General features: G+C 38.6%; 1 protein-coding gene across 1 annotated transcript in view; it reads left to right on the top strand.

Moving 5' to 3' along the window:
* Window positions 1–27,454, top strand: part of ADAMTSL1 (ADAMTS like 1) — a 4,128,157-nt gene that overhangs the window by 2,106,824 nt on the left and 1,993,879 nt on the right. The window contains exon 9 of the mRNA XM_044061207.1: window positions 21,714–21,852. Within this exon, the coding sequence (XP_043917142.1) occupies window positions 21,714–21,852 (139 nt within the window). The remainder of the gene's footprint in view (window positions 1–21,713; window positions 21,853–27,454) is intronic.

The following is a 27,454-nucleotide window of genomic DNA, read 5'->3' on the forward strand; positions in this document are numbered from 1 at the left end:
GAGTCACCAGCATTATTGCTACTTTTAGTGATGTTTACCAGGTTTTTGTTAGTGAAATGCAGGATCTGGTTATTGGAATAGTGAGTAAGCAGGCCTTTGAGAGCAGGTGTTTTTCAGGTTGGTTGAGTATTTGGTGGGCCATGGAGAGTTGATTAAAAATTGGTAGGTTGGGGAATTCTAGCCTTGAAAGTTATTTGAGAGCATGACAATGATGGGATCTGTAGCTGGCATCTGTAGTGAACTTTGCTATTTCATTATAACAGCTATCTAGTTTGTTTATGTAAGTTTTCTTGAGGTTAGTAAGGATGGGAGACACATATAGGCATATGAAGAGAAGGTGGGCTCTGGCAATGGAGATTTTGGATTTGTCTGTGAGGAAAAGTTTGTTCCTGTACTGGCTATCCATTATTTGTGGACTTTTTTGATTGTTTGATTTATGTAGAGATCAAAGTTCATGTTTTGGTCCATTATTACTCCCAGGAATTTGGTGTGGTAATGATAGTGTTGTTTGCTGAGGTGATTTTGAATAGCGAAGAGTGATCTGGGGATCTTGTATGGTGAAACAGGATCAGTTTTGTTTTGTTGGGATTGAGTATTGGGCATTGGTTAGCCAGGTTTCTACTTTAGAGATGGCTTGCTATGTTATTTCCTGAAGATGGTGGAGCGTTGGGGCTGCACAAATTAAGGTAGAGTTGTCGGCGTATTGTATTAACATGGCTTTATTAGTGGCCATATGTAGCCTATTAGTGAATAATGTGAAGAGAAGAGGGCCAAGAATGGATCCTTAAGGGACCCCTAAGGTGACTGACAGCAGTGGGGAGAGGGAGTTACCCCATTTGACTGATTGTTGCCTCCCAGCGAAGATAGCTCTGTAACCAGGTGAGGGTGGAGTGGCTGTTTTTAAATTCTGATAGTGTGTTTAACAGTCTGGAGTGTGAGACAATGTCAAATGCTTTTGAGAGGTCCAGAATGATAGATGAGACCAGGTTACCTTTATTTCTGAAAAGGTTGACACAGTTAGTGAAGCTTAGACGGGTAGTGGTTGTACTATGGTGTGGGCGGAATCCATGTTGAGTTTTGGATAGTAGATTGTTATTGAGGAGATAGTGGAGGAATTGGGTATGGATGCATTAGTCAATAGTCATAGCCAATAGATTTATCATCAGTTATCAATCCAAATGTGATAACACTGGAATCAATCCTGACAATGGGTATCTAGATCTTTTGCATTGTTAACAAGAACTGCACTCAATTCCTTGGATATATTTTTTAGCTTTCTTCCTGTGATTAATGGTTTACAAATCTGCATTGTAACTCTTGGCAGAAATATCTTTCCTTTATTTAATGTGTATTGAAGGCTATTTATTTATTTATTTATGTATTTTTAATTAGAATTTGTTTACTGGGATGGTTCAACTGGGTATATACAAGTACCCCTTTTCAATGGAGACCCTGGGGAGAAAACATCCATTCAAAATTGAATTTAATGCAGAGAATGAGATAATAGTGAACTTTTTGTACACATGGTATTTGGATAGATGGATAGAGTATTAACATTTTTGCTGATAGAGTTATAATTATGATTAGGTTAGTTGCATGCGGCTTTGATAGCTGGAGTACCACTAGCTAAGATTTTTTAGAGTAAGATAGGTTTGGGAAAAAACAGAAACACATAAAAAAGCTTTAGTACACAAAGTTTATTTCTGTGGTTTTTAGACATATTCAGATGATTGTAATCTAAAGAGAAGGCTGTAAACCAGAAAACAAACAACTGACAGCAAAACAGCACCAGTAGACTCAGTATGTAATATATAAAAATTCATATTTATTCACGGATATCACATAAAAAAATAAATAATGTATGGATTTAGCACTTTTGTTTCCTACCCGGAAACCTCATCAGAATCAAACTCCTTTTTCTCCAATACATTTAAATACCTATTACCACACCATCATTGGTTCAAAATACAGCATTTAACCAATCCCAGTTTGACCACTAAAGCCCACTGACATTACTATTTCAGGACCAACTAATAATGTTCCTAATTCATTATAATATAAATACAGATTATCACAATCTAAAAATACAATATAAATGCTGATTATTACAATCTAAAAATAAAATATAAACTATTAACACTGATTATTACAAACTAAAAATAGATCCCCCCTACAACTTAGATGTAATTTTAAAGCTACCAGTGAATACTGGTCATTTATTCCGGGATAAAAACAGATATCTAAACACATCTGCCAAATAAGTTTCTGGAATTCCATTTTTGGACTCCCAATCACCTCCTCTATCCTGAGGTTTAACCATCTCTAGCACCCAAAACTAAACTAAAGAGAGGACTCATTTAAATGATACTCAGGAAGGCCATTTGATGTAAACATTGTTCTCTAATATCACTGTTGATATAATTGCATACCCCATGCAGATCACTTCTGATTGCAATTTGTGTTGACTGAACAGATGCTGAGTTTAATAGCAGTCGACTTAATTACTGGCTTATATATATATATATATATATATATATATATATGTATATATATATATATATATATATATATATATATATATTACACACACACACACACACACACACACACATATATATATATATATATATATATATTTGGGAGCGCTACAGAATCCTGAAATCCCAAAATCCTGAAAGTTCAAAATCCTGAAAACTCAAAATCCTGAAAACACACAGGATACCAACACTTACTGTATTCCAGCACAAGTACATACAGAAAGAAATAAAACACAAGCTATATTACTATTCTGCAAGTATAAGCAAGGGGGCAAGCCCACCTGCACCACCCTTGTGGGGGGCTGCGCCCCACACACTCCCTGCTCCTTAAATATATCAACTCCAAGATAGCACATAGTGTAGTGAAGTACAATCTCAGAGTTTATGTATTTAATTAGCAGGGGGTGTGGAGGGCACAGCCCCCCAAATGGGGGATATGCAGGGGAGCCCCCCCTCCTGCATATAGTTGAAGGGTAGTATGTTTCTGTATGTACTTGTACTGGAATATAGTAAGTGTTGGTATCCTGTGTGTTTTCAGGATTTTGAGTTGTCAGGATTTTGAACTTTCAGGATTTTGGTCTCAGGATTTTGGTCTTCAGGATTTTGGGCTTTCAGGATTTTGTAGCGCTCCCATATATTTATATATAAATATATATAAATATATATTTAAATATATATATATATATATATATATATATATATATATATATATATATATATATATATATATAGATATAGATATAGATATACATGTGTGTGTGTGTCCATTTGCATTGTAAACACAAAAAAGTGCACAGTGTTGACATTCGTTTGGTCAACATGTGCATGGGCTCAACATTTCCCAGGTAGGGGAATATTCCCATTCCTTGGGGACTGTGCGATCTCAAGGATCTCAAAGATTAGTACATGTAATTAGCAGGGAGGTGTGGATCCTGGTTGCTGGTTTACCCTCTTCCACAGTAATCTTCAAAGCATGCGCACTGTCAATTTTCTGTGTTTCAACATTTTTACAACATTACAGACATTGACACTGTGCACATTTGACAAGTTAGAATAGATACATATATATATATATGTAAATTAAGAAAGTTCTTATATGTAACATATTCTAATATGTTGGCAAGCACTATAAGTGATGACATTCTATTTTATTTCTTTCTTTATCAATTTTTATTTGCCTTTTTTCACTGAGGCAGAGAGCTGATCCAAAACCATTTATTTTAGGCTCAGCCTGGGTGTGAAAACACAAAGTACTGAAAGACAAACTATTTAAAGTAAAGACATAAATACAGTATAAAGGTATACATCACAATAAAAATTACAGACACATTTAGATATATAACATGTAATACAGACCAGTATTAGGTGCAGATACATTTACAAAGTCCAGGTATGCCCAGAATATAGCATGTGGACTGAGACAGAGATATTTGCAATGTGTAAGAAGCTGAGATTTAATATAAATGTATAAATAACATCGGGAACTGAAGAGTTGAAAGGGGAGATTGGGAGGGGAAGGAAAGTGAGAATAGTTAAAGTGGTGAACAGGGAAATAGGTGCAAAGAAAGGGAAGAGGTTAGTGGGTGAAGAGATGAGAAGTGTTGAAAGTTTGGAGAAAGAAGCAGCAATGAGGCTTAAGGTTTTGTAATGTGAAAGGGTGGTTAATGGGAGCTAAGTACTGATTTAAGAGCACAGCTGAGAGATGATTCCTAGGAATGCCACATAATCTACGAAATACAGGTTTTTTAGATGGAAGTGTTTGTTTAAATATTTCTGCACTACATTTGGTTAAGTTTTTCCAATATGTGGGTGGTGAGAGATAACGGTTAATATATTTTGGGATTTAGTAGAATTTGGTCAGCTTAACAGACAAATTCAAGAGAAACTAGATGCCAGGCATTTCCAGTAAACAATTTTACCTAGTAAAATTAATAAGATAGAATGTAATGTATTTAGTCTTATTTTGTTCATGACAAAAACAACATACAGTTGGAAATAGTTTGAGACATCTACAAAAGAAACAGTGTCATTAATGACACAAATAAAAATAATGAATTTGGCAGCAGTGGACAGAAAGTATAAGCAGCAGGTAATAAATAAGTGGTCAGTGTGGTTCTAAATTAGAACAAAAAAGAGAGGCAAAAGATTAAACTCAGATAACGGTGGTAAAAATTGATGAAAAGGAAGTGACGATCTTCATCTAAGTGTTCTTAACAGCTGGGATTTTTTCCTCAAAGGTCTTGACCATCTAGTCTACTAAAGCTCAGGTTCTTTCTTCCCTGAGCCAAAAGAATGGAAAAACAATTTGCAACACCGACAGATGTCTCCATGAATGAACTGAGGCAGGAAAGTTCAACAAATAACACAGGTAGAAGGATGTCTTAGACTAGCACACAGGCCCATTCCTAACATGGACATACAGCTTGTCATACTTATATTTTAGGAATACTACCTCAGTGACCTATTTGAACATTTTCTATTATGGTAAGTTATCTACACAGCTGGACTTCTATACAGAAGTATTAGAAAAATTAAGAATAGTCTAACAGATTGCTCAATTTACTGCTGTATTTGGCTGATAAAGTGAACATATAAAATGTTCTGTTTATCTTTACAATCTTGTGAACATTAATAAATAAATGTTTAAATAATAAAAGAGAATAGGTGATTGTTTAGAGGAATTGTGGGGATTATGTTATGCTTTAGTAGCTGTGACAATCTGCTATTTTGGAGATATGCTGTTTGAAGGATTTTCTGAATTAGCGGAGGGTGTCTGAGTCTCTAATGGTCAAGATAGTGGTTTACACTGAGGTTGGGTCCTAGTATTGAAATTCTGTGGCTCTTGCACTATCTAGAAGCAAATAAGGAGACTGGGACCATGATTAGGCTGAAACTTGAGGTTGTAGGTTCTTTGTCTGATTGTAAACCTACTTGCTAATAGATTTAGGAGTTCTGGTTGAGCAGTTTAAGTGGTGGGGTAACTAGCAGCAGATCTGCTCTTTGTTGTACTGGCAGCCAGTTAGCTTTTATGAGCAGCAGTGGAGTTCTTTTCATAGTGCTACAGTAGTGAAATGGCGGTGCAGTGGTTAACATTGTCGCTTTACAGCAAGAGGTTCTTTGGTTTGATTCTTGGCTGGGGTGCCTTCTGTGTGGAGTCTGCATGTCCTCACTGCATTTGCGTGTGTTTCCTCTGGATACTCCGGTTTCTTTCCAAATACATGCATCTAGAGCATTTCTCCCAGGGCCACCTCTGAAGTAGGCTCTTTGTCATACATGTTAAATAAATACATTTGTTTGCAGAGAGGTTAGATTTGTTTGCTGAGAGATTAGAATTTTCTTTGATGCTGTTTCAGTTATTGGGAGGGCATATTTCATTTATGCCATACAAATGCCTTTCCCTATGGCTTATCTACCAAGGGGGAAAGAAAATGTGTTGTCTTCCAAGACCCAAAAAAAAATGGTTTGCCTTTGCTTTATTTTTTGCTTTGGTTTTATGAATGTGAGGTTGGCAGTTTAGGTTTGGGTATATCCATAGTCCCAAGTATTTGAACAAAGCTGATGTTTCTAGAGCACTCTGCTTATCGTCAATGATGGGAGGTGAGGATCGAGTTTTTGAAAGTTTCCAGACAGTATGCCTTTTGTTTTGTCTGGATTTAGTAGTCATTCTCTTGAGTGAGGCCAGCTGATAAAGGATAGGAACTCTTGCTGTATTTTAGTGTTCTGATGGGACTGGTGTGATCTGCATATAACCATTCCATTGCTATGGAGGATGATGCTAAGATTGGGTACGTCATCTGTCAATCTGCTGACACAAATGGCAGAGAGCAAAGCTGACAGAACTGAATCCTGTGGAAGATGAGGAGGAGGAGTGCATTTTGACACTGAAGGTGTGGTTTGAATGAAAGTTGAGGATCAATTTGGAAGCTCTGGAGCTTATTCCATGGTCTAGAAGAGGTGAGTGGAGAAGTGAGTGGCCAACAGTATCAAATGCTTTAGTTATATTTATACATATATCTCCTGTGACTTGTCCTTTGTCAATGGACTTTAAGAGGTCATGTGTTAGTAGCCAGATGATGGTGGTGGTTGTGTTTTAGTTAGTCCAAAAGCCATGAGATTTAGAGTGTTTGGTCAGCAATCCATCCACATCCATCCATCCATTCATCCACCCACAACCCCATTTTTCCCACCTTTGCATATGAAGTCACGGTGTCACATCAACTGTCAGCATCATCTAGAGCCATTGATTACACCACTGGAAGGCTAGCCATGCTGTGATTGTTCTTCCATACTACATGCATGCATGTGCACTAACACCTATGACTAGTATTACACTGCCCACTCCACCTACTTTGTGTCTTTAGAATGGGGGAGGAAACTGGAACACCCAGATAAAATCTATATGAACTCAGGAGAGGACATGTGGACTCAGCACAGAAGGTACCCCAGCTGAGAATCCGACTGAGGTTCGTCTTGGTATGAGGGGATAATACCACCACAGCACTGCAGTGCTTCCCTACTGTTTGGTCAGAAATGATTTGGATAGTAGGTCACATGATATTTTTCTACTACTTTGTCAAGTGTTGGGAGTATTGAAATAGCCCTAAACTTTGAGCATGCTTAGGGTTATTTATTTATTTTGAAAAACACTTTAACAATGGGCTCTTTCCATAATTTCGTAAAGGTACATATTTTATGAACCAGTGGTGATGACCATCAGCTCCTGGAGATATTTTGAATTATGTTAAGTATGTTTCCATCTCAGTTTTAGTAACAGCTGTGAAACAATATAGTGGGGAGGCATGGGTCAGATGTTTAAGAGTTTAGTAACATTGGAGAAAGTGCAGGTGGGTGAGTGAATCTGATGAAAGAGCTCTCAGAAGAGAATGGAATTTTGGTGGTTATATATGTGTTATTCAAGAGTCTGATTTTTTCTTTTCTTTTCATTTCTTTTCTGTTCCAATTATTTGATGTACTTGGGCACAGAATTTTTGGTTGAATCAAAGTAGTGTTTTGGTGATACAGAGGATATAAGATTGTGTGTCTCTTGGTGCTTTTTTGTAAAATCCATAGGTTAATAAATATTTCTTGAGGTTTTGCTGCATTGCTTTGTTTCCATATTTTTCAGGCCTTACATCTATCGAGACCTTATATAAGTTCTATGCATAACCATCTGTTTTGGTTAAGTTTGTACAGTCTTGTGGTCTCAGCAATTAGCTTATCTAGCAAAAGAGAAAGCAACAAATTGGTAGCTGTGTCCAGGAGCTGAGAGGAAAGTACTGGAATCCAATCAAACCATGAAACAGTGATCTGAGGTTTCAAGAAACTCTAGATTTGAGTTTGAAAGTTATTAGTCTAGCAGTTTGGGGAAACCATGGTATTTGCCACTGTGATGTTCCAGATATATTTTATGTATAGAGCACTCTTTATTTGAATGGGAACCTTTTTTAAATTACAAAAAAAAAAAAGATCAAAAATGCATTTAAGGGTCACAGATTTAGTGCGTTAGTTGTTCAATGACCTATTGTATTAAAAACAGCAATGGCAGGCCTGAAGCTCTTCTACTGTGCTTCCATATCACTGTTACAGTGTTCTTTACAGAAGAGATTTCCTGCCAAGGGTAGGCCAGTGTCTGGCCAGCATACCAAAGACTTTGGAATTTATAGAGATTGCACATCACACATATGCTGCCTGTGCGAGGCGTAGGGCATAAAGTTGACGTATGGACTTTCATACTTCAGAATTTCTTTGCCACCAGTTCAAACACCTTCATTGAATGTCAGTCTGTATGCTCCTTCTTCTGTGCTGGTTACTGAGCCATGTTTCAGATAAGTGACTCACTGGGGTTTGTTCTTAATCTCCTTCTAGTTTTATTTTGGTGTATTTACATGTCATCCAAAAAGGTAAAATGTTAGTGTGGGAGGCACATTCCCCATAAAGACTATCACGAGAAGTGTGTCTTCCACTTGGGTGCTTCTCACAAACATACACAGCATTCTATCTGCTAAGCGTTTGTGCTTAAGACCCTATGTAGTTGTCTCTCCTCCTTATCGATTTACCTAGAGGACCAACGTCTTCCTGTCCTGAAGGTCAGCCATCTGCCAAGAAAAAGACAAAAAAACTCAGGTCGGATTCGGCTGCTGTCTCACCTCCCCTAGACATCTCTCTTGAGGCTGGGGAAAGCCCAGAGGATCATCCATTAGTTGTTTCTGATTCCCCTGAAGCGACCCCTTTGGAGGCCAGCAAGGGTCCAATTTCTCACTTGTCCTCAGAGGCTTTACAAACATCTGCTCTGGACATTGAGTGGGGACTTCAGCTGATTATATCTGAGGGACCAGGGGGGGGGGGTGGCTACCACAAATTCTAGTTATGGAGGAGATTCCTACTTAGTTTAGTGTTGGCAAAGGTCCAAACCTTTTAGAGTTTTGTGCACAGGCATCCCTCAAAAGAAAAACAAAAAAACAAGCACATTTCCCCTGCTGTTAAAAATCCCCAACATGAATGGCAGGATTTTTGACAGGGGTTGTTTAATGCCATAATGGCCTTAAAGCCTACCCCTTTTAAGAGGCCCAGAGAGTAGGAGTCCTCTGAAGAGGATATGGATTCTGGGGGAAGAGTCTTTGGCATATCCTTCTCAAATCCCTTCTGCTTTGGATTATGGGTCTGAGGAAAATGATTCTATTAGTCCAGAGTCTCCCTTAGAAGAACTCTCTTTCAGGGACACTGTTTCTTGCATGATGGAATATTACAAATGGGATTGTACTCAGGTTTCTGATATTCAAACTAGGTACTATGAACTCCTCCAGATGGAGTCTCACAAACCCTCTTCTGTTCCTCCAGTTCTGGCTGCCCTCCTAGATACATTTTCAGCAGCCAGTGTGGCTCCTGATTCTTCACCTCCAGCCCCCAAGAAACCAGACAGATTTTAAAAGGTGCCTGATGATTGTAAATTTTATACAAATGTCCTTCTACTGACCCTTCTGTAGTGACTGTCTTTTCTAACAAACCTTCTAAACTTCTGTCATCTACTTAAACTACTTCTTTCAGATAAGGATAATGGAACCATGGAATGTCTAGGCAAAAAGGTCTATACTACTACCACCCCTGCTTTTAGAGCTATTAATTACCAGGCTGATATGACCAGGTATGTTTTAGCTCTTCTTTCTCAAGCTTCTGAGGCACTTTCTGACCCCCTTGATTCAGAAGGGAAGGTCTTGGCCCTTTATTTATTAGGTTCTACTACCTCTCAAGTGGCTCACCACTCTATTAAATGTAGTTATGATGCAGCTGATGCTTCCTCTAGGGCTGCTGCCTTTGGTTCTGTTTTGAGACGTTACTTTTGTCTTCATCTCCAGCCCTTATCTGATGATATTAAGGCTAAACTGTTGGATGTTTCTCTGGAAAATAAGAACCTTTTTGGTTCTGCTGTTGCTAAGCTTAAGTCCCTCCAGGATAAAGGCAAGGCCTTGCAGGAATTGAAACATATTTTTGTGCCTCCTATCCTTAAATTCCGGAGGAATTATCCATCCAAATCTGCTTTTGTTTGTAGACAGTCTCACCGTCCATCCAAGGGTAAAAAGGGTTTTAGGCATGTACCCCCTGCTAAGTCTACTCAGAGTCCTACTTCTCAGCAGCCTCCTTTTCAAGAAAACCAGGTTATATCTGAAAATTTAGGCCAGGTTCCTTTATCCATTCATCTTTTCTTGTCCTTTTCCAATTAGTTAAGGGTCACTCAAGCTGCTTGGGTTTTGACCTTCATTCGGCAAAGATATTTAATTTCATGGTGTGGAAATCCCTTCTTCCTTTTCTGGGCATCCCTCAACCTCCTCAGAAACAGCTTACTTTCTTTCCAAAGCTGTTTCAGGCTCCTCTGGTAAAGGGCACCTTTCAGGTTGTTTCCCCTTACCAAAAAGGTAAAAGGTTTTTGTTCCAGGATGTTCCTGGTTTCCAGTAAGGAAGACATCTGGAGACCCATTCTGGATCTTTCTCAGCTCAACACCGCTCTAAAGGCCCCTCCAAACCATGTTCCCTCTTCTTCTGACTCCCTCCAGGCCTTCTTAGTACCCCTGGCCCTCGAGTGCCTACCTTCAGATCTCCATCCACCCCCTTTCCAGGAATTTTTACATTTCTCTATTTCTTCCTTCCATTTTCAGTTTACTGCATTGCCCTTTGGCCTCCCCACTACCCAAGGGTATTCAGCAAATGCCTCACTCCTGTCTTTGCCTTCTGCAGGATGAAAGGGGTTCAGATTTTTCTTTAGCTAAATGACCTGCTCATTCAGGCTTCGTCCCCAAGGACCTGCTAAATGACCCCTACTGTACTATTTGTCTGTTACAAGCATTGGGGTTTACCATAAATTTTCAGAAATCAGTCTTGCTTCCTTCTCAGGATCATGTTTTTTTCTGTTGCAGGAAACAGACCATTCTGATGTCAGCATACCAGCTTCCACCCAAGGCCCTTTATCTGATCACCTTTCATTTCCTTCTTCCCCTGGCTTCAGTCACAGCCAGGGATTTTCTCAGGGTTCTAGAATTCATGGCTTCCATCATTCCATCATTCATGTGCTGTCTCTAACCAGACTCCATATGAGAAAACTACAGTGGTTCCTCAAGTCAGTGTGGCTAAAACATTGTCATCCACTGGATTTCCTAGTTCCCTTTCTTTCATGTCTCAAACTCGAGCATCACTGGTGGAGTCATCAGTTTTCTCTCAAACTCAGACTTCCTTTCCAACCTCTGTCCCTTCTCAGGAACTTCTTCCATATGCCTTGTACAAGGAGGTGAGAGGCCTCCTTCAGTTCCATCAGTGTCTAGTATCTTTGGCCTCCCTATCAGAAGTTAGATCACATCAACATCAAGGAGATGAGAGATCTCCTTTTAGCTCTTCAAGATTTTCACTCTCTTTTTCTTCCAAGGCCTATCAAAGTATTCACAGACAATACCACAGAGATGTGGTATATAAACAAGTGTAGAGGTTGGGGGGGGGTGCATGCAGTTCTACCTTCTTTGCGGGGTTGCTCTTCAGGTAATCCCTTTTAAGCATCTCTTTTCTGAGTGCATGCTTAGGTTTCTACAGGAAGCCAGGAAATCTGCTATGAGGAAATCATATCTGTCGAAGATGTTCTGTCTGGTGCCTCTCTTGTAACCAGGATCCCTTTTCAGTAGAGATCCCTTTTCTCTCTTATTTGTGTGAATTGCTCTATGCTCTAAGTTTGAGGTCAAATCATTTCTTAAAGGCATCCTTCATATCAGCTCTCCCTGGAAGCCTATTCCACCTTCCTGAGATCTCAGTTTTGTCCTTGAAAAATTAAAAAATCTTCAACTTCCTTGCAACATTGTACTTGGAGGACTGTTCTTTTAGCCCTTACTTCAGCTAAGAGAATCTGAACTTCAGGGTCTTACGTCTGTTCCTCCTTTTTTAGTTTTTCTCAGGGACAGGGTGTCTGTTCGTACTAATCCTTCTTTTATGCCCAAGCTAATCAATGAGTTGTCTCTTAATCAGTCTATTAATTTTCCCCCCTTTTTTCCTTCTTCTTAGTCTGCTAGTGAGAAGGTTATTCACACCTTGGATTTACATAGACAGCTCAAATATTATTTGGATAAGACTAAGGCCATTCACAAATCTGAGCAACTTTTTGTTTCCTTACATCCCAGGTCTTTCTGTCTACCAGTTTCTAAACAAGCCATATCCTCCCGGATCTCTAAGGCCATTTCTTTTTGCTATTATTTTCATGTTTACCGTATTTCTACCTCAATAAAGGCTCATTCTGCAGTTGCTGTTGCTTTCTCTGGTTTCTTTTTCAAAGGACTGGACACCAATTCCATCCTTGAGGCTGATACTTGGACTTCTGTCCATACCTTCACTAAACATTACAAATTGGATGTTGTTGCCACAGCAAGAGCTGGCTTTGCCAGAGCTATCCTGCGTGGGTTTCTAGACGGCTCTTCTATGCCATCCTTGTCCAAAGTCTGTTGTTCAGCTTTTGTATTTTGTAATCTCCCTTACCTAAAGAATACTGCAACAGTGATTTGGAAGGACATAGTACAGTTGTGAAAAATCTTACCATAACAGTAGATGTGTTTCCTTTCACAGTTGCAGTATTGACTCCCTGGCTCGGTTTCCTTTCACTGTTGCATTATTGACTCCCTGGCTCAGTTTCCTTTCACTGTTGCAGTATTGACTCCCTGGCTCAGTTTCTTTTCACTGTTGCAGTATTGACTCCCTGGCTCAGTTTCCTTTCACTGTTGCAGTATTGACTCCCTGGCTCAGTTTCCTTTCACTGTTGCAGTATTGACTCCCTGGCTCAGTTTCCTTTCACTGTTGCAGTATTGACTCCCTGGCTAGGTTTCCTTTCACTGTTGCATTATTGACTCACTGGCTCCTCCACCTTCTTTTCTACATCATTTCTTTTGCCATCCTGGCCAAGGATGCTTTTACTTTTTCTCCTTCTGGATGCGCATCTTCATCCAAGTCCCTAGGGGCAGTTTGTTCCTCCTGGGGATTTTCAGTTCCAAGGTATGTATGTCCATACATCACCTTTATGCCTTGCATCTTGCTCAGGGAGCATAAATGTAACATATGACATCTATAAATTCCAAAAGCTTTGGCATACTGGCCGTACATTGGCTACACTTGACAGGTGATCCCTTATGTAAAGAATACTGCAACATTGGAGAAAAGGACATCTGCAGCTATGGTAAGATTTTACACAACTGTACTTTCTTTACAATTTAATTCTGACTAGGTATGCAGTCAGCTCTGTGAATTAGAAAACTATATTATATCACTTAGGTTTTTAAATTAATTTCATAGCATTTGAGTGACTTACTACTTTGTAAAAAATCTCAGAACTTTTAAGGGCCATTTTCTTTTTCATAATAAGCCAGGATTCGGATACAGAGGTAAGGCTGTGGTAAAAAGGGCCTTCTAGCCCAGTCATGAAAACCAGTGATTCTAGGACACATTAGCCACAATCAGGAAATATTTCATTATCAGCTAATTTGCATGTCTCTGAATCAGTTTTGATCAACACTGGCTAGTGTATCGTGTTAATATATGTATTCCCTGTTTTGATTCCTAACAACACATCCAAATCAAAGTAGACACACACACACACACACACCCATGCCTCTTAACAGTCCACAAGTTTACAGAATGTTCTGGATGTTGCCTCTTATTTTTCCCTTTCCCTCTTAACTCACATATGATTACAGTGAGTCAGTAATGCCAGTTTTTATTGTTTAGAAAATATATTGTGATGTAAGAATGTTTGCTGTATTAACTTTTTAAAGTGAATTAGAGTTATATTTATAAAGACTCTCTTGTGCTGCCTAGTGTACCCCCAGATTTGTCAAGAAGACTTAGGCTTGACTCCCATACATCAAAAACCCTTATAGTCAGTCATTAATGCCAGATATCAGATTTCCATACTTCTTATTGTTCAGTAAATGCATCCAGATGCAAGACCAGCTGTTCAATTAACTTTTTAAGAGTAACCACTTGAAATACTGGGACCTGCTAGAGCGACTCCCAAAAGACAGGGACTGAATGGCTGAAAAAGTTGATTTCCATATACCAAGACTGAGATGGCCATTTCCTGGAATGTTTTATTTTGTCCTGGGTATGATAATCTTGAGGTTATATAGGTTTGGGGAGTATGGGGGCTTACCTCCCACATCAGGGAATGCAGGGCAGCTTGCTCCCTTGCAAAAACAAGTTTAAAAGAGAAGACTTGCTGTTTTCCTGAGCATTCTACCTTTTTTCCCCATCTGTTGGCTCTCAACATTACAAGTGACGACATTTCAATAGGGAGCCCTATTAGGTGGCGTGGAGTAACATAATCCCTGGTGTCTAGTGTCCTCTCTATTAGACCTTTCATGATGCAAAACCTGTTGCCATATCTTCTTTCTGGTGATTAAATGAAGTTTCCTTGGTGTCTAGTGCCCCCCATTATATCCAGTGTTCATTAGTCTAGGGAAGTGCTAAGAGGTATGGCAGCCCCATACCATAACTCCCAACCACTTACGACAAAAAATCTGGACAAAGCCCCCCAAAATGGGGAACAATTGTAATACTGCTCTCAAACTTAAAAAAGAATAAAAGGTCTTGTGTCACCATACATTTTTGAAGGATATGAAGCCTGAACCACTAAAAAAATCTGAGAGTTGATCACACTCACTCATACCCACATACCCTACCAATTCCAAAACTACCCCTTTGACCACACACACACACACACACACACACACACACACACACACACACACACACACACACCAACACTAACTATCTGCAACGCCCTGGCACCAGAAAGCCCTTTACATCAGGCATTTCCTTGGGAAGAGCACATGGCTAATTACCATATTAACTTCTTCTGAACCCTGCCTAGAATTTCAACCCCACCAATCAGTACGGACCATTTAGTCCACCGGGGGGCATTACGTAGCAAGGGTTATTACTTACTTGTTAATGTTTGTTAATTCCTTGACGTAATGGTGCAGAGGCCTCCACTGAAAACAGGCTCTGTAGAGCCTAGTCAAACTTTCCTGGTCAACCAATGTAAAATAAAAAAGGGGATTTGAAAAGTTATTAAGGTTTGTTAATGTGAGACTACAGAAATAGCCAGATCAACAGAAAGCTGAAGTCCTGCTCTGTCAAATAAAATAATTATCAGTGCCACCTTAGGTTTGCTTTTATTTAGTTAGTTTTAGATAATGCTTAAACACGCTCTTCCTCACATATGCTCATGAGCTTTGGCTAGTGACTAAGGATGAGAAGATGGATATAAGTAGCAGGAAACTGGTTCTTTTGCAGGGTAGATGGACTGACTAGTCAATTGGGAGGACATTGAAGTATGGCTGAGGCTGTTTGGACAGTTTGTGAGGATGCCCACAGATAATGTTCACTTCACTGAGAGGAGGCTACAGAGATAGAGAGACTATACCTCAGCTTTCCTGGGAATGCCTGAATATGCTAGAGCTGGAGACTCAGGTGTGATCCAGCACCTGAACTCTTCTTGAAGAGGAAGTCTTTGCTCCCTTAAACTACCACTCCAGACCTGATCTCTATCCCCTCATATATTCAGTTAAAGAACTAATACTTAAACACACAAACAGTTAAATAAACACACACACACACACACACACACACATACACACACACACACACACACTGAAGTGTATTTCTGTATCTGGATTGAGAAGTTTGGTCTATCCTGATCTGTTTGCTATCACTTCGTTTATCAATACATAAATGAATCCATAAATAAATGAATGAATGAACTATGTGGTTCTAAAACATAAAGACTTACAAAATGCAATTACTGATGTATGACAGATGTTAGGAAATCAAATGCATGTGTCATTATCTGTTCTGATGTTGTGTTCTGATGTATACTGTGGACCTCAATAAAAAAAAACAGTACTTAGCAGTGCTGTGCTGTCTCAGAAATGATAACATTCTCTTCTTTGTTTACATGCAGCAGTGTTTGCATGTCTTATCTGGGAACTCTGAAGTACAAACATGCACAAAGGACCGGAGTACCCCGAGGAAACCCACGCGAACACAGGGGCACCTAGTGTGTCATACCTTACGATAATGTTAAAATAAATCACTCCCTAAATCTCCTGAAGTAAGAATATGTCAATGCTGCAAAAAGAGAGGGTTACAGTAAGTTGTTTTTTCAGGTATCAGGATCTCTTGACAGTCTTGAATGAAGTCCATCCTTCACCTTGAATGATTCTTAGAATGCCTTTACAGGTAATATTCTTGCTCTACATTAAAAAGGCTTCTACATACTTGCATAAGCCTTTGCTGGCAACATAGTCCAGAAGATGTATATTCCAACATAACAGATAATGACCAAGGCCAGTAGAAGAGACCCAAACTGTAATATAAATCAGCCAAAAAGTTCTTTCAAGAGTCAAAAAGTACAATACCAGCAAATAGTTAAATACTTCACTGCATTAAATAATCCACCAATAAAAAGAATTCAATTAAACAATCAAATAAAAAAAATCAGTGAAGTAAAATAAAACAATTCAGTTCAAGAACCAGGGGTCAGAGTACCATATTTCAAAATAAATAAATATGTAAAGAGAGTACATAGCACTTCAGGGCATATACTGCCCCTTCTGTACTACAAATGGTACCAAAGACCTGCACATCTCATATAAGACAGATCACATTAAAGTAGCTCACTTCATTCATGTCTGTGTAGTTACTGAGATTCAGTTTAAATGTAAAGTGAGCACTCTGGCTATACTTGTTTTATTATTTTTGGCTTTACTTTAACTGCCCTTCAGTAAACTGGAACACTTACACACCCATGCTTTGTAAATACTACTCTGATTTGTGGAGCTTTTCTCCCGGGCCTCCACTGAAAAAAATAAAATAAAAAATTCTGCATCCATTTAGAAATATCCACAGAGCTAGCAGTCCCTACCAGAATCAAATGTCATAAGAAATTCAAAAATAAACCTCCCTGGCAGTCCACAACCATAAGTAAACTCTACAACAAGAAAAAAAAAATAACTCCTTAAATTATATAGCATATACATAAAGAACAAATGATAAATACTACCAGTTCCTCTAAATGAGCCCATGAATGATATTGATTAATTCTTTAATTGCATTAGAAAACTGACAAACAAAAATCTACACTGATCTGAATGTATTCATAATGGCATCTTCACTTTTGATCCAGCAAACATTACCGATTACCTTGCAAATAAATTTAATTTCAACTTCACTTCTGAAACTTCTGTCCAGAAGCTCTAAATTACCTGATGCCCTTGGTCCCACAATTATCTCTAAAGATCATCTACTGAAAATGCTATCCAAGACCACAAATACTTCCACCTTGAGAGCTGGCAATATACCTATTTGTCTAATGAATAGTTTTAAACATGACCTTGCAGCTCTCTCCTTCACTGGTTCTGTCCCTGATGAGTGGCATACACTCGTGGGGATGCCCATCCATAAGGTTACCTTACAACCAGCCTGGGTAATTACAGATCTATCAGCCTTACAAACCTCATCTGCAAAGCCATAGAACAAAGTATTGTAGTAATCTCATAAACTGCAAACTCAATAATCTTTTTTAGATTTTGGCTCCAACAGTTTGGCTTTATGAAAGGTAGATCCTGTTTACTGAAAAGATTTCTGACAATTGAAAGGGTTATAGAGGCAGCAAACAATTGTTATGTGGTGTACATCACATATCTCGAGCTGGAAAAGGCTTTCACCACCATTCCACACCATTCCTCATGCTGAAATCAACAGTAGCTAAATGCTTTAAAATGTGACCAATATGTGTTACGATGGATATCAAGCTGGATGAAAGACAGAACTAACCCAGTGCATGTTGCAAGCACCTTTTCAGAAAGTATTAAAGTAACCAGTGATGTCACTTGTGGGTCGGTGATAAGGCCTCTTCTTTTTGGCATTTTTTTTTCAGATCTTCAAGCAGACAGCCAAGTCCTCTGACTACCAAAGTTTGCAGATGACTGCAACTAGGTGTTATTGGTGTTAAATCACCATCTGACACCCAAATCCTCCAGAATGAGCCCTCCAGATAAACTCTTGACATATTAAAAATGGGCTCAAACTAAATGATAAAAGGTGTAGTATTATCAGCCTCATAATACTGTATAGAAAGCACACCACTACAAAAGTAGAATGCAGTCTGGAAATCTTTTTGACATAGCTAACTGCCAAAAGAACCTCACTGATGTCCAGTGAAATAACCCCTCCCTTATACTCAGCACTGATCAGACCAATGTTTGAGTGCAGTGCTCCTTTCAGGATGTATCTCACTAAACGCATCAACGAATTCGAAAGACAAAAAAGTATCACAGGTCTAAAGCCCTTGAGCAATCAAGAGAGGCTAGATCTGTTTCTCACTGTGTTATAGATTTTTAAAGTAAGACCTTCATCTCACTAAGCCGTTAGAGACCCCGCCCCATACACACACACACACACACACACACACACACACACACACACACACACTATCCTTTCCCATTAGAAACCCATTTTCCTGGACCTTCACCTTCATAAACAAGTAAATAAAATATGGTTGAAGAATCCGTTTATAACCCAGAACCTTCCAGACCTATGGAAGAAACGTTCCATCTGTATTAAGCAGTACAACTCATTCGGTTATCTTAAACATAAACAGATGATTGGATGAATATTCATATATTTACTGCAAGATTGCTCAATATGGCACTTCTGGAAAGGAAGAGTGTCCTGAGGGTGGGCACTGGCATGGTCTAAATGGTCATAAGACTCAATAGCCTTAGAATATCTATAACTCTGCAAATAAAGCAATTTCTAACAAACATCTGCATTAACGAGAATTCTGTATACACAGTACAATAGTTTACCATGCATTAACTAGCAGTCTGTACCACACAGTACAATATGGTACCATGCCTTGGCTAGCATTCTATACACACAGTACAATATGTCACTATCCCTTAACTAACAGCCTGCATAGCTGTCAACCTCTTAGCACAAAAAATCTGGACAAAGTAAAAAATAATGGGGAAAACAGCCCCAAAAATAGGGACATGTTTTAAATATTACTCATAAACTTAGAATACAAGGTCTTGCATTGTCATGCGTTTTTTGAAGGAAATGAAGTCTGAAACTCAAATGCCTGTCATTATTTAGTGAATTCAATCCTCACTGGTTTGCCATAAAAATCCAGAAAAATCACACATTTTATGAGGAACACACCAAAAATATGAGACAAACATCTGGACATTCTGTGAAAATCTGGACAATTGAGAGATATGGCAGCCTGTACATGCAGTGTACAGATTTTTCAACATACTTAGAAATAATCTTAAAATAAAAAGTGCATTGTAGTTGTCTGCATTTCCTTTGCTCGTATAAACATCCAGGCACAAGAATGGCTTACTTCCTTGTCTCTTTACTCACTTGTGTGAACATTTTATACATTTGGTGTACTGGGTATTGAAAATATGGATTGCAGAGATGTCTTCGCTGTTTTAGTTTCCATATACTTGGATATAATGCAGTAGGTTGTGCACCATAAAGCAAATAAATGTTACAAGTTTAATTGTTACATCAAAACAAAAATGTAAAACCTATGTGCTGCAGTCACTTGGAAGATCCACACCATTTCGTGAATACTAGTCACTCCAAAACAAATTGGGGAGCCTTTAATAGTAATAAAAATGCCCACTTGCTAACCAGGTAAGCCAACTGGGCACACAGTCCCTTTTTATGGGTGACCTGGGACAAAGGGTATGGTTAAGTGTCTTAGGGTCACACATTAAGCAAATGGAGACTGAAAGAATCCAAATCTGCACTATCAGAACTACAGTTCACATATTTACCTTTAACGGCCACTTCAGCTGGAGGGATAACGCCTTATGCCAAATTAAAATAAATAACCATAAATGATCACATAATCACATGACTGGTAAAAAAAAATCTTTTCTGGATAACTTAAATCTCCAGCATTTGTCATCCATTGTTAGTCATCGTTTTGTAAATTTTCTGGAAGCCTGGTGGCAATGATGAATTATTTTGAAATGGGAGAACTGGAGTATCATATTTCCCAACAACTTTGAAATTGTATAAAAACCTGACTGCTTGCTATAGGAGTTACCCTTTCCCATCAGAACCACTCCTATTTTTGTTTGCTAACATACTTCTTACCATGGGACACAAATAAGCTGTTAGAATAGTAAAACAGACCTTCCGCCTGGCAGGAATTGTTTGTGCAGTTGCTTTGGGCTTCCTTTTACTTTGGACAATGGCAGTTATTTCAGTGTTAGACTAAAATGTAACTTTGTTTAGTTGTTCCATATAATTATCTAAGAAAAACCTGCATTTATTTCTGTTTGTATGCAGTAAATGCTATGTTATTTTATAGACTAGTGATCTCTCATGCATTTCTTATTCTACACTGGTGGGTGAAACAGACATATTTTGGCACTTTTTATGACAGACATCCTAGGTTTACGTATTTATCTATCTGCAAAAGGGCCATTTATTTGAGCATGTCTATGTGTGTACGCACGTGCATGCACACAAACTGTTAGCTGAACAGTTGGAGCAAATGTAACCCAGCTAAGGGTAAAGCACTTCTGTGGTATGTACTGGGAGCTTTGCCAAAACAGTGACCGTGGAACAGCTACACTAGACCAATGCTGCTGCTGCACTGCTGAGGTGATGGTGGCAGTTGTTTATCCATGGCAATGCTAAAGACAGGTCCACCAGAGAGGAAGACATCAATGCATACCTGACAGTCTTTGAGCATTACGCCAGCTAGAAGACATGGGATCATAGTAAGTGAGCTACAGTCCTTTCATAGAAACTTAATATTCTCAGCCATGGACATGGAAAGGGTAGAATATCAGAACGACGGAAAAGTAGAATTGAAAAAAAGGCATTATTAACCACAGCTTGTTTTACCTGTGAGACACAAACTATAAGACTCATTTTTTTCCTAACAATGCAGTAATGTATCAATTATTTGATCTGAAACATAATTAAATTATGGCTAGATCCTAAATGTCAGCATACTAAGAGTAAAATGATAGAAATATTAGCCGTTGTTAAATTTATGAGTGCTTACTTGCTTCTTTGTTGTGAAAGTTAAACAACTAAGCATGGAAAAGGCCTTGAGGTGAACCTAATTTTTTGAGCAGTATGCTCACCAAGAAAAACGAGACTCTACCGACTCGTCTACAACTCTCTCAGCCTAGCTAACTAAGGAACCCTAAAATGTTTCATAGATAGAGAAGGGACTGAATAGTTATGAAAGCCATTCCTGTTTTTTATTAAAAGGTGGGTGTTTCATAGTGTGTGCGCGCACATGTATGTGTGTATGTGTGTGTGTGTGTGTGTGTGTGTGTGTGTGTGTGTGTGTGTGTGTGTGTGTGTGTGTGTGCATGTACTAATACATCTGATAAAAAGACGGGACAGGACACAATGGTACACTTGCACTGCAGATGTTGCTAACCACAGTATATGCCCACAGTAGGCTGTTCTGTCAGTTTAGTTTTGTAGGGCACAAGTTAAGGACACCTGTGTGCAGTACTTGAGGGTGACAGGAATATTGTCTGATACTATAATATCCACACAAGTGAACCTAGTAGAATTCATTCCATTTTTGTCTTGTACTGATATTTTTTCCAGGATATCAGTTGACATCATCTGAGTGTTATGACCTTCGTAGTGGGCGAGTGGTACCAGACCAGTACTGTAACTATTATCCTGAAAATGTCAAGCCTAAGCCTAAACTACAGGAGTGCAACATGGACCCCTGTCCAGCCAGGTCAGTATGCATTAACATTGCCTCAAAAGTTTCATGTGTCTGAGCTATGTGAATACACATTGAATGAAACCAAGCTATGTTATACAAAATCAGTAGATGAATCAAGTTAGAGTTGTGCCTTATGCTGTACTGGACAGATTGTTCCAGATGTTGGTATTTTTGGTAAAATATCTTCTCTATACCTTTCTGAAGGAATGACAAAAATCCACCAGGCATACATGTTTTGGATGAATGGAAAGTTCCTTGTGAGTATGGCTGACACTATATATACTGAGATTCAGAGTGGCCTTAAACTCTATGTAAATCTGTGTCCAACTACATTTAAGTTTGGTACACAATGGGCCTTATTCCGAAAGACTTCTGTCAGTGTAAGTGACCACTCACACTGAGAGGATGCTGAGAGCAGGTGATTTGGAATCTGGTCCCTGGTGTAAGCCTGTTTCTAGATAGTCCTTAGACTAGTAAGACACTTACACTGAGAGCAGATCTTTTAGAATCAGGGGAGGTTTCAGTGAGAGCAGCTTTCGGAATCTGGCCAATTGTGTAAATGATTCACCTAGTGCAATGTTTGATATGTACAAGCAAAAACAATGGCAACAACCACCACGGGATGAAGTCCAAGATTTAATCACGCTAAAAACAGTATAAAAACAAAGCAAACAAACTGATGTGTAAGCACTTTCAGGCTAATGTTCTTCTTCAGACAATTTGCTAATAGTAAAAGCAGTCTTTATGCAAAACACCAACCAATCACAGATCAATAATTTACCCGCCTTTTCGTTAGGGCTGGTTTAAGGGGAATTACATAATTGAGTCCTGGGGATCTATGAGCTTTTAGCTGTATAATCCATCTAGATTCCTGATACTCTGTTTCATTAACCAAGTCCCCTCCCCTAAAACCTTTGTATATACTCTGTATAACAGCAAACTTGAAATCATGTCCTGGATATTGTTGAATATGTTGATATAAAGCATTGTATTCATTATGTATCCTAATGGAAGACAAATGATTCAATATTCTATTCTTTAACATACAATTCATCTTCTCTACATAAAAACTTACACATGATTTACATGTAGCTATGTAAATCACGTTCATTGTTCTATAGTTGGCATACATGTTGAAATTGTATGTTTTCCTAGTAATAGGATGTATAAATGTTTTTGTATTAATATAGCTACATGGCTTACAGGACCCACAAGGTCTAGTCCCCCTAAGCCTAGATTTAAAGTTTGTTCCCTTGTTTCCTTCATGGCATAACAAATCTTTTAGATTTTAATTTCCCCTAAACCCAAAACATGGATCTTCTCCTACTACCTTATTTATCTTCTCATCTGTTAGGAGAATCTTCCAATTTCGTCTTACAGTATCACATACCCCATGTATATTATTGCTATAGGTGAACATGAGCCTCATTTGTTTTCTTGTAATCGGGGGTTATTAGCTCTCGTATCTTCTACATGATCCTGAGCTAGCCAAGGATGAATCCTATTCTTCCTTTGTCCCGCTCTACTCTAAATAACACTCTCTACCCTGTGCTCATTACACCCTCTTTCCAAAAAATTGTGCTTCAAATTATTTACTTCCACTGCAAACATATCTTCCTCCGTGCATAACTTTGATATCCTACCTAACTGTCCTGCCACTATGTTGCCAAAAGTAAATCTCGGACGCATACTATCCGTTGTAAGCAGATTATTTCTCCAACATTCTTTTCTATAAAGGGTGGTTTTGAAACCATGATGGTCTTGCATAATTCTTACATCCAAAAAGTCCATCTCAGTTCTGGAATACCTCATGGAAAACCTTAAAAAAGAAGTAGTAGATTCTAAATAATCTACAAAAGCCTTTAGTTCATGCAATTCCCCTTCCCTTAACAAAAAAATGTCCTCTACAAAGCGTTTGTAGAAACATATGTTGTTGATCCATTCATGATGTTGTCCTAATTCATATTGTTCTTCCCAGAAGGCCAAAACTAAGTTGGCATATGTATTGGCACAAGGGGTGCCCATGGCCACCCCTCTTACCTGACGGCAATGGTTACCTTGGCAGGAGAAAACGTTACATTCTAAAACTAATTTAAGTAATTCAATAATGAGTCTGATCGTGTTAGTGTTTTTCAAATAAATGCAAATCACTGATCAAATTAGATAAGGCAGTTAGTCCATAATCATTGCTTATTACAGTAAAAATATTTTTTACATCCAAAGTTACCATAGTATATGTCATCCTGACCTCTTTGACCCTGATGCACTCACTTAAACTTGTTAAAAAATGACCTGCATCCTTCAAAATATGCATAATATGTGCTACTATGGATCTTAAGGTGGATTCCATCCAAATGGAAATATTTTCTGTCATCCATCCCCCTGTCTGATACTACTGGCCACGACCGGGGGTTATTGGCGTCTTTATGTTCTTTTGGTAAGGCCTTAAAAATGGGAATGACGGGATGTTCTATCCATAGGAACTTAACTAGGCCCATTTCCATTAGTCCTATATCTTTCAAGGGTAGAGAGATGCCTGCATGATTCATGTACAGAGAGACAAAATTAAAATGAGTTATGTAATCTTGTGTTGGTAGATGTATATGCACCATTTTTCCACATGTCCTCATATTCTTTATGCTTATTCCCTTATTTAATCGGTCTCAAACCATTATTTCTAATTCACCTATTGGCCTAAAACTATCTGCTACTTCACCACATTACTGTTTAACATGCTCAACTCAATATTTCCTTTTTTTGTGTGACTGCAGAGGGAAACCTTTACCTTCTGCCACCAATACTACAATGTTTTTAATTTTCTTGTCTTGTGTTTTCCTACTTGTTTTGCATTTATTGTGCATATTCTTTGTTTTCATACTTGCTTTTATATTGCATATTTCTATAGACCTGGTGGTATGTATATTATTATCATACCATTATATATTTTATTGTGAGTGATCTTGTTCTACTGTTGTAATTTGTATTCTGTGCAGCCATTTTTCTCCTGTCCTACACTGAAAATGGCTTCTTGCTCAGCCAAACTTTCCCAGTAAACAAAATGTCGACAACTAAATAAAAAGATAGTATAATTGATGTTCCTGGCAGGTTACACAGAAGTGATCCAAAAATGGTAAGGTGTAAGTTAGTATTTTAAAATGAAATCAAATATGAATGGGAACACACATATGTTAGCAGAATTATTATCCAGGCTGCAGGTATAGCAAGGAGAGCAGAAACCAGAATAGACAAAAGTAGCAGCAGACAGGGAATGTAGGCCCAGATTCTAATGGACTAGGAAACACTAGATGTATAGCCATTATTCTGAGCTAATTCTTTCTTTACTGTTATGCCTTCTCCAGGCCTGCGCCAGTTATAGCATTATAATAATTCTATTAACCTAAAGTTAGTCCATTGTCTCCCAGGGTATGTGACAAGGAAATCGCACAAGTTCTCCTCAAGGAAGGAGATGTGGTATTCGCTTGATCTGTAGTCTCTGCACATACACTAAATTAAATGTATTTATTTTATTGTTATTTATTTATTTGCATTTGGTTTACCAGGATAGTCCATTGGGCCTAGAAGAACCCATTTTCAATGGAGTCCTGGGGAGAGAAGCTCCAAAAACAAAACAATAATTACAAACAAAAATTACAATCAAGGCTTTTGTTATAATAAGTACAAAAGTACTAGCAAAAACATTGCATTTAAACATACAATTTCTAAAGCAAAAATGACAGTCAAAGTTTTGGTTATACTAATTACAGATAAAATATTTCATTTAACAGAGACCATTTCTGAGATAAAACGTGTCAGCATTGTAGATCTAGAGTAGTTGCAGTGTATAAGGGTAATAAGAGTACATGGCAAGCCTTAGATTCACACTTTTAGTTAAAATTGACACAACAGAAAAAAGTGCTGTGTTTTTGTTGTGTTTAGTGACATGGGCCCACCAGGACTTGTGTGTAGCTTTCCGTCTGTGCACAGATTTTGAGTGGCTTCCTTTGTCAACATGTACCTGCACATGGTTTCAGTGTCAGGATCTGTGCACTGATTCAAAATCTGCATTTCCTGGCTACTGCTTCCTAATTTCTTCAGCTTACCTATAGGCATATTACTGACTTTACATGTCTTCTGCTATTTTTTAAACTATTGTTCCCTGACTGACTGCTGACCATCAGTCTGCCTATTACTCAAACAGTTCATTTGTTCATTATAATTTGACCTGGCCTTAGAACACTGTCATCCATTGTGGTCATCAGGGTTTTTCTTGCTTTAACCCTATTCCCAAGTTTCTGAAAGCTATCATGTACCCTTGTGATTGCAGTCCTCCAAGACACCTACCTCGTACCACAAGATATCCACTAGGGGAAGGCATAGGACAACACACATTTCATCTGGGGGCTCTGTGGAGTATGGCCCACCAGAGAATGCAGATGTCTTCTAGGTGTCAAGAAGAGTTGATCACAATTACTGGGAGTCCAGTGAAGTGAACACCCTACTGCACTTTCTGGCCAGTAGTGGTTGCTGGCAGCCCACAAAATACATATATCCTGCTAGATTAAGACATTCATCCTGAGACAGTATGGGTTATGGACTTGTCAGTCATAGGGAGTAACACAGTAGCGAGAAAATTATTTTAAAAATCAGCCACTCGTGTTAGGTTTATTGAACTTTAAAATTCTCACTTATTTTTTCACCTGTTTAACTGCCATATTCTTATTTTCTCTAGCATTGACATGAACATTGCCATGTTTGCTTTGACCAATAACAACTTACATTAAAATTTACCATACATTTAATGGATGAATCTGTGCAGCTTTTTAAGAGTACATTAATGCAGCAGATAAGACATTGTTTGTTGAGATATACTAGTATTTTAATGAATAAATTTTTGAATAAGCATGTTTTAATTCAAAGAGATTGGTTTGCTTATACTAATGTTGTAGATACTTAAACTGCAACGAGTATTTATATTTTGCAGTAGCTATGCCAGCAATTAAAGACCATCTGAAAATATGTTTACTTGTTATGCACACCTTGTAATGCCCTACAGTATCGTTGCATTATATGGCAAAAGATAAATTACTGGAAAAGCTTACAGGAAAAAGGTTCATGAGCATAGACGCAAAGCAGATGAAGGTGTGTGTGAATATGTTGCTGAACTAAGCACTTATTTTCATAAGTGGGTGAGTGGATGTCAGGTCACCACTTTTGAAGGGCTGGCAGACCTTTTGGTGAGGGGAGAAGCCCTTAGCACTATGCCTGAGAACATGGGAATCTGGTTAGCTGATAGACAATGCAATACTGCAGATGGGTTGGGGAAGAAGGGAAACCTATTCCTAGCAAGCAGGGCATCACTGCACAAGAAAGCTACACCCACTGCTGCTCATGGGTCTAAGGGAACCCATTGTGGGCAGCCCGGACCACCCCAACAGAGTCCAACTGTAGCAGGGGGAGCCACTAGTCCAGGTATACTTCCAGGACCAAGGGTTAAATGTTTTAAATGCAACCAGTGGGGCCAGGTAGCATATAGATGTGCACAGCGGCAAGGTGGGAGACCCTGTAAGTGGGAGTAACAAAATGCCAACAGTAATTTGTCTCAAGACAACAAGGG

The sequence above is a fragment of the Protopterus annectens genome, chromosome 2.part0 (assembly GCF_019279795.1).
Source record: "Protopterus annectens isolate FY-2018-M chromosome 2.part0, PAN1.0, whole genome shotgun sequence".
Taxonomy (NCBI): domain Eukaryota; kingdom Metazoa; phylum Chordata; order Ceratodontiformes; family Protopteridae; genus Protopterus; species Protopterus annectens.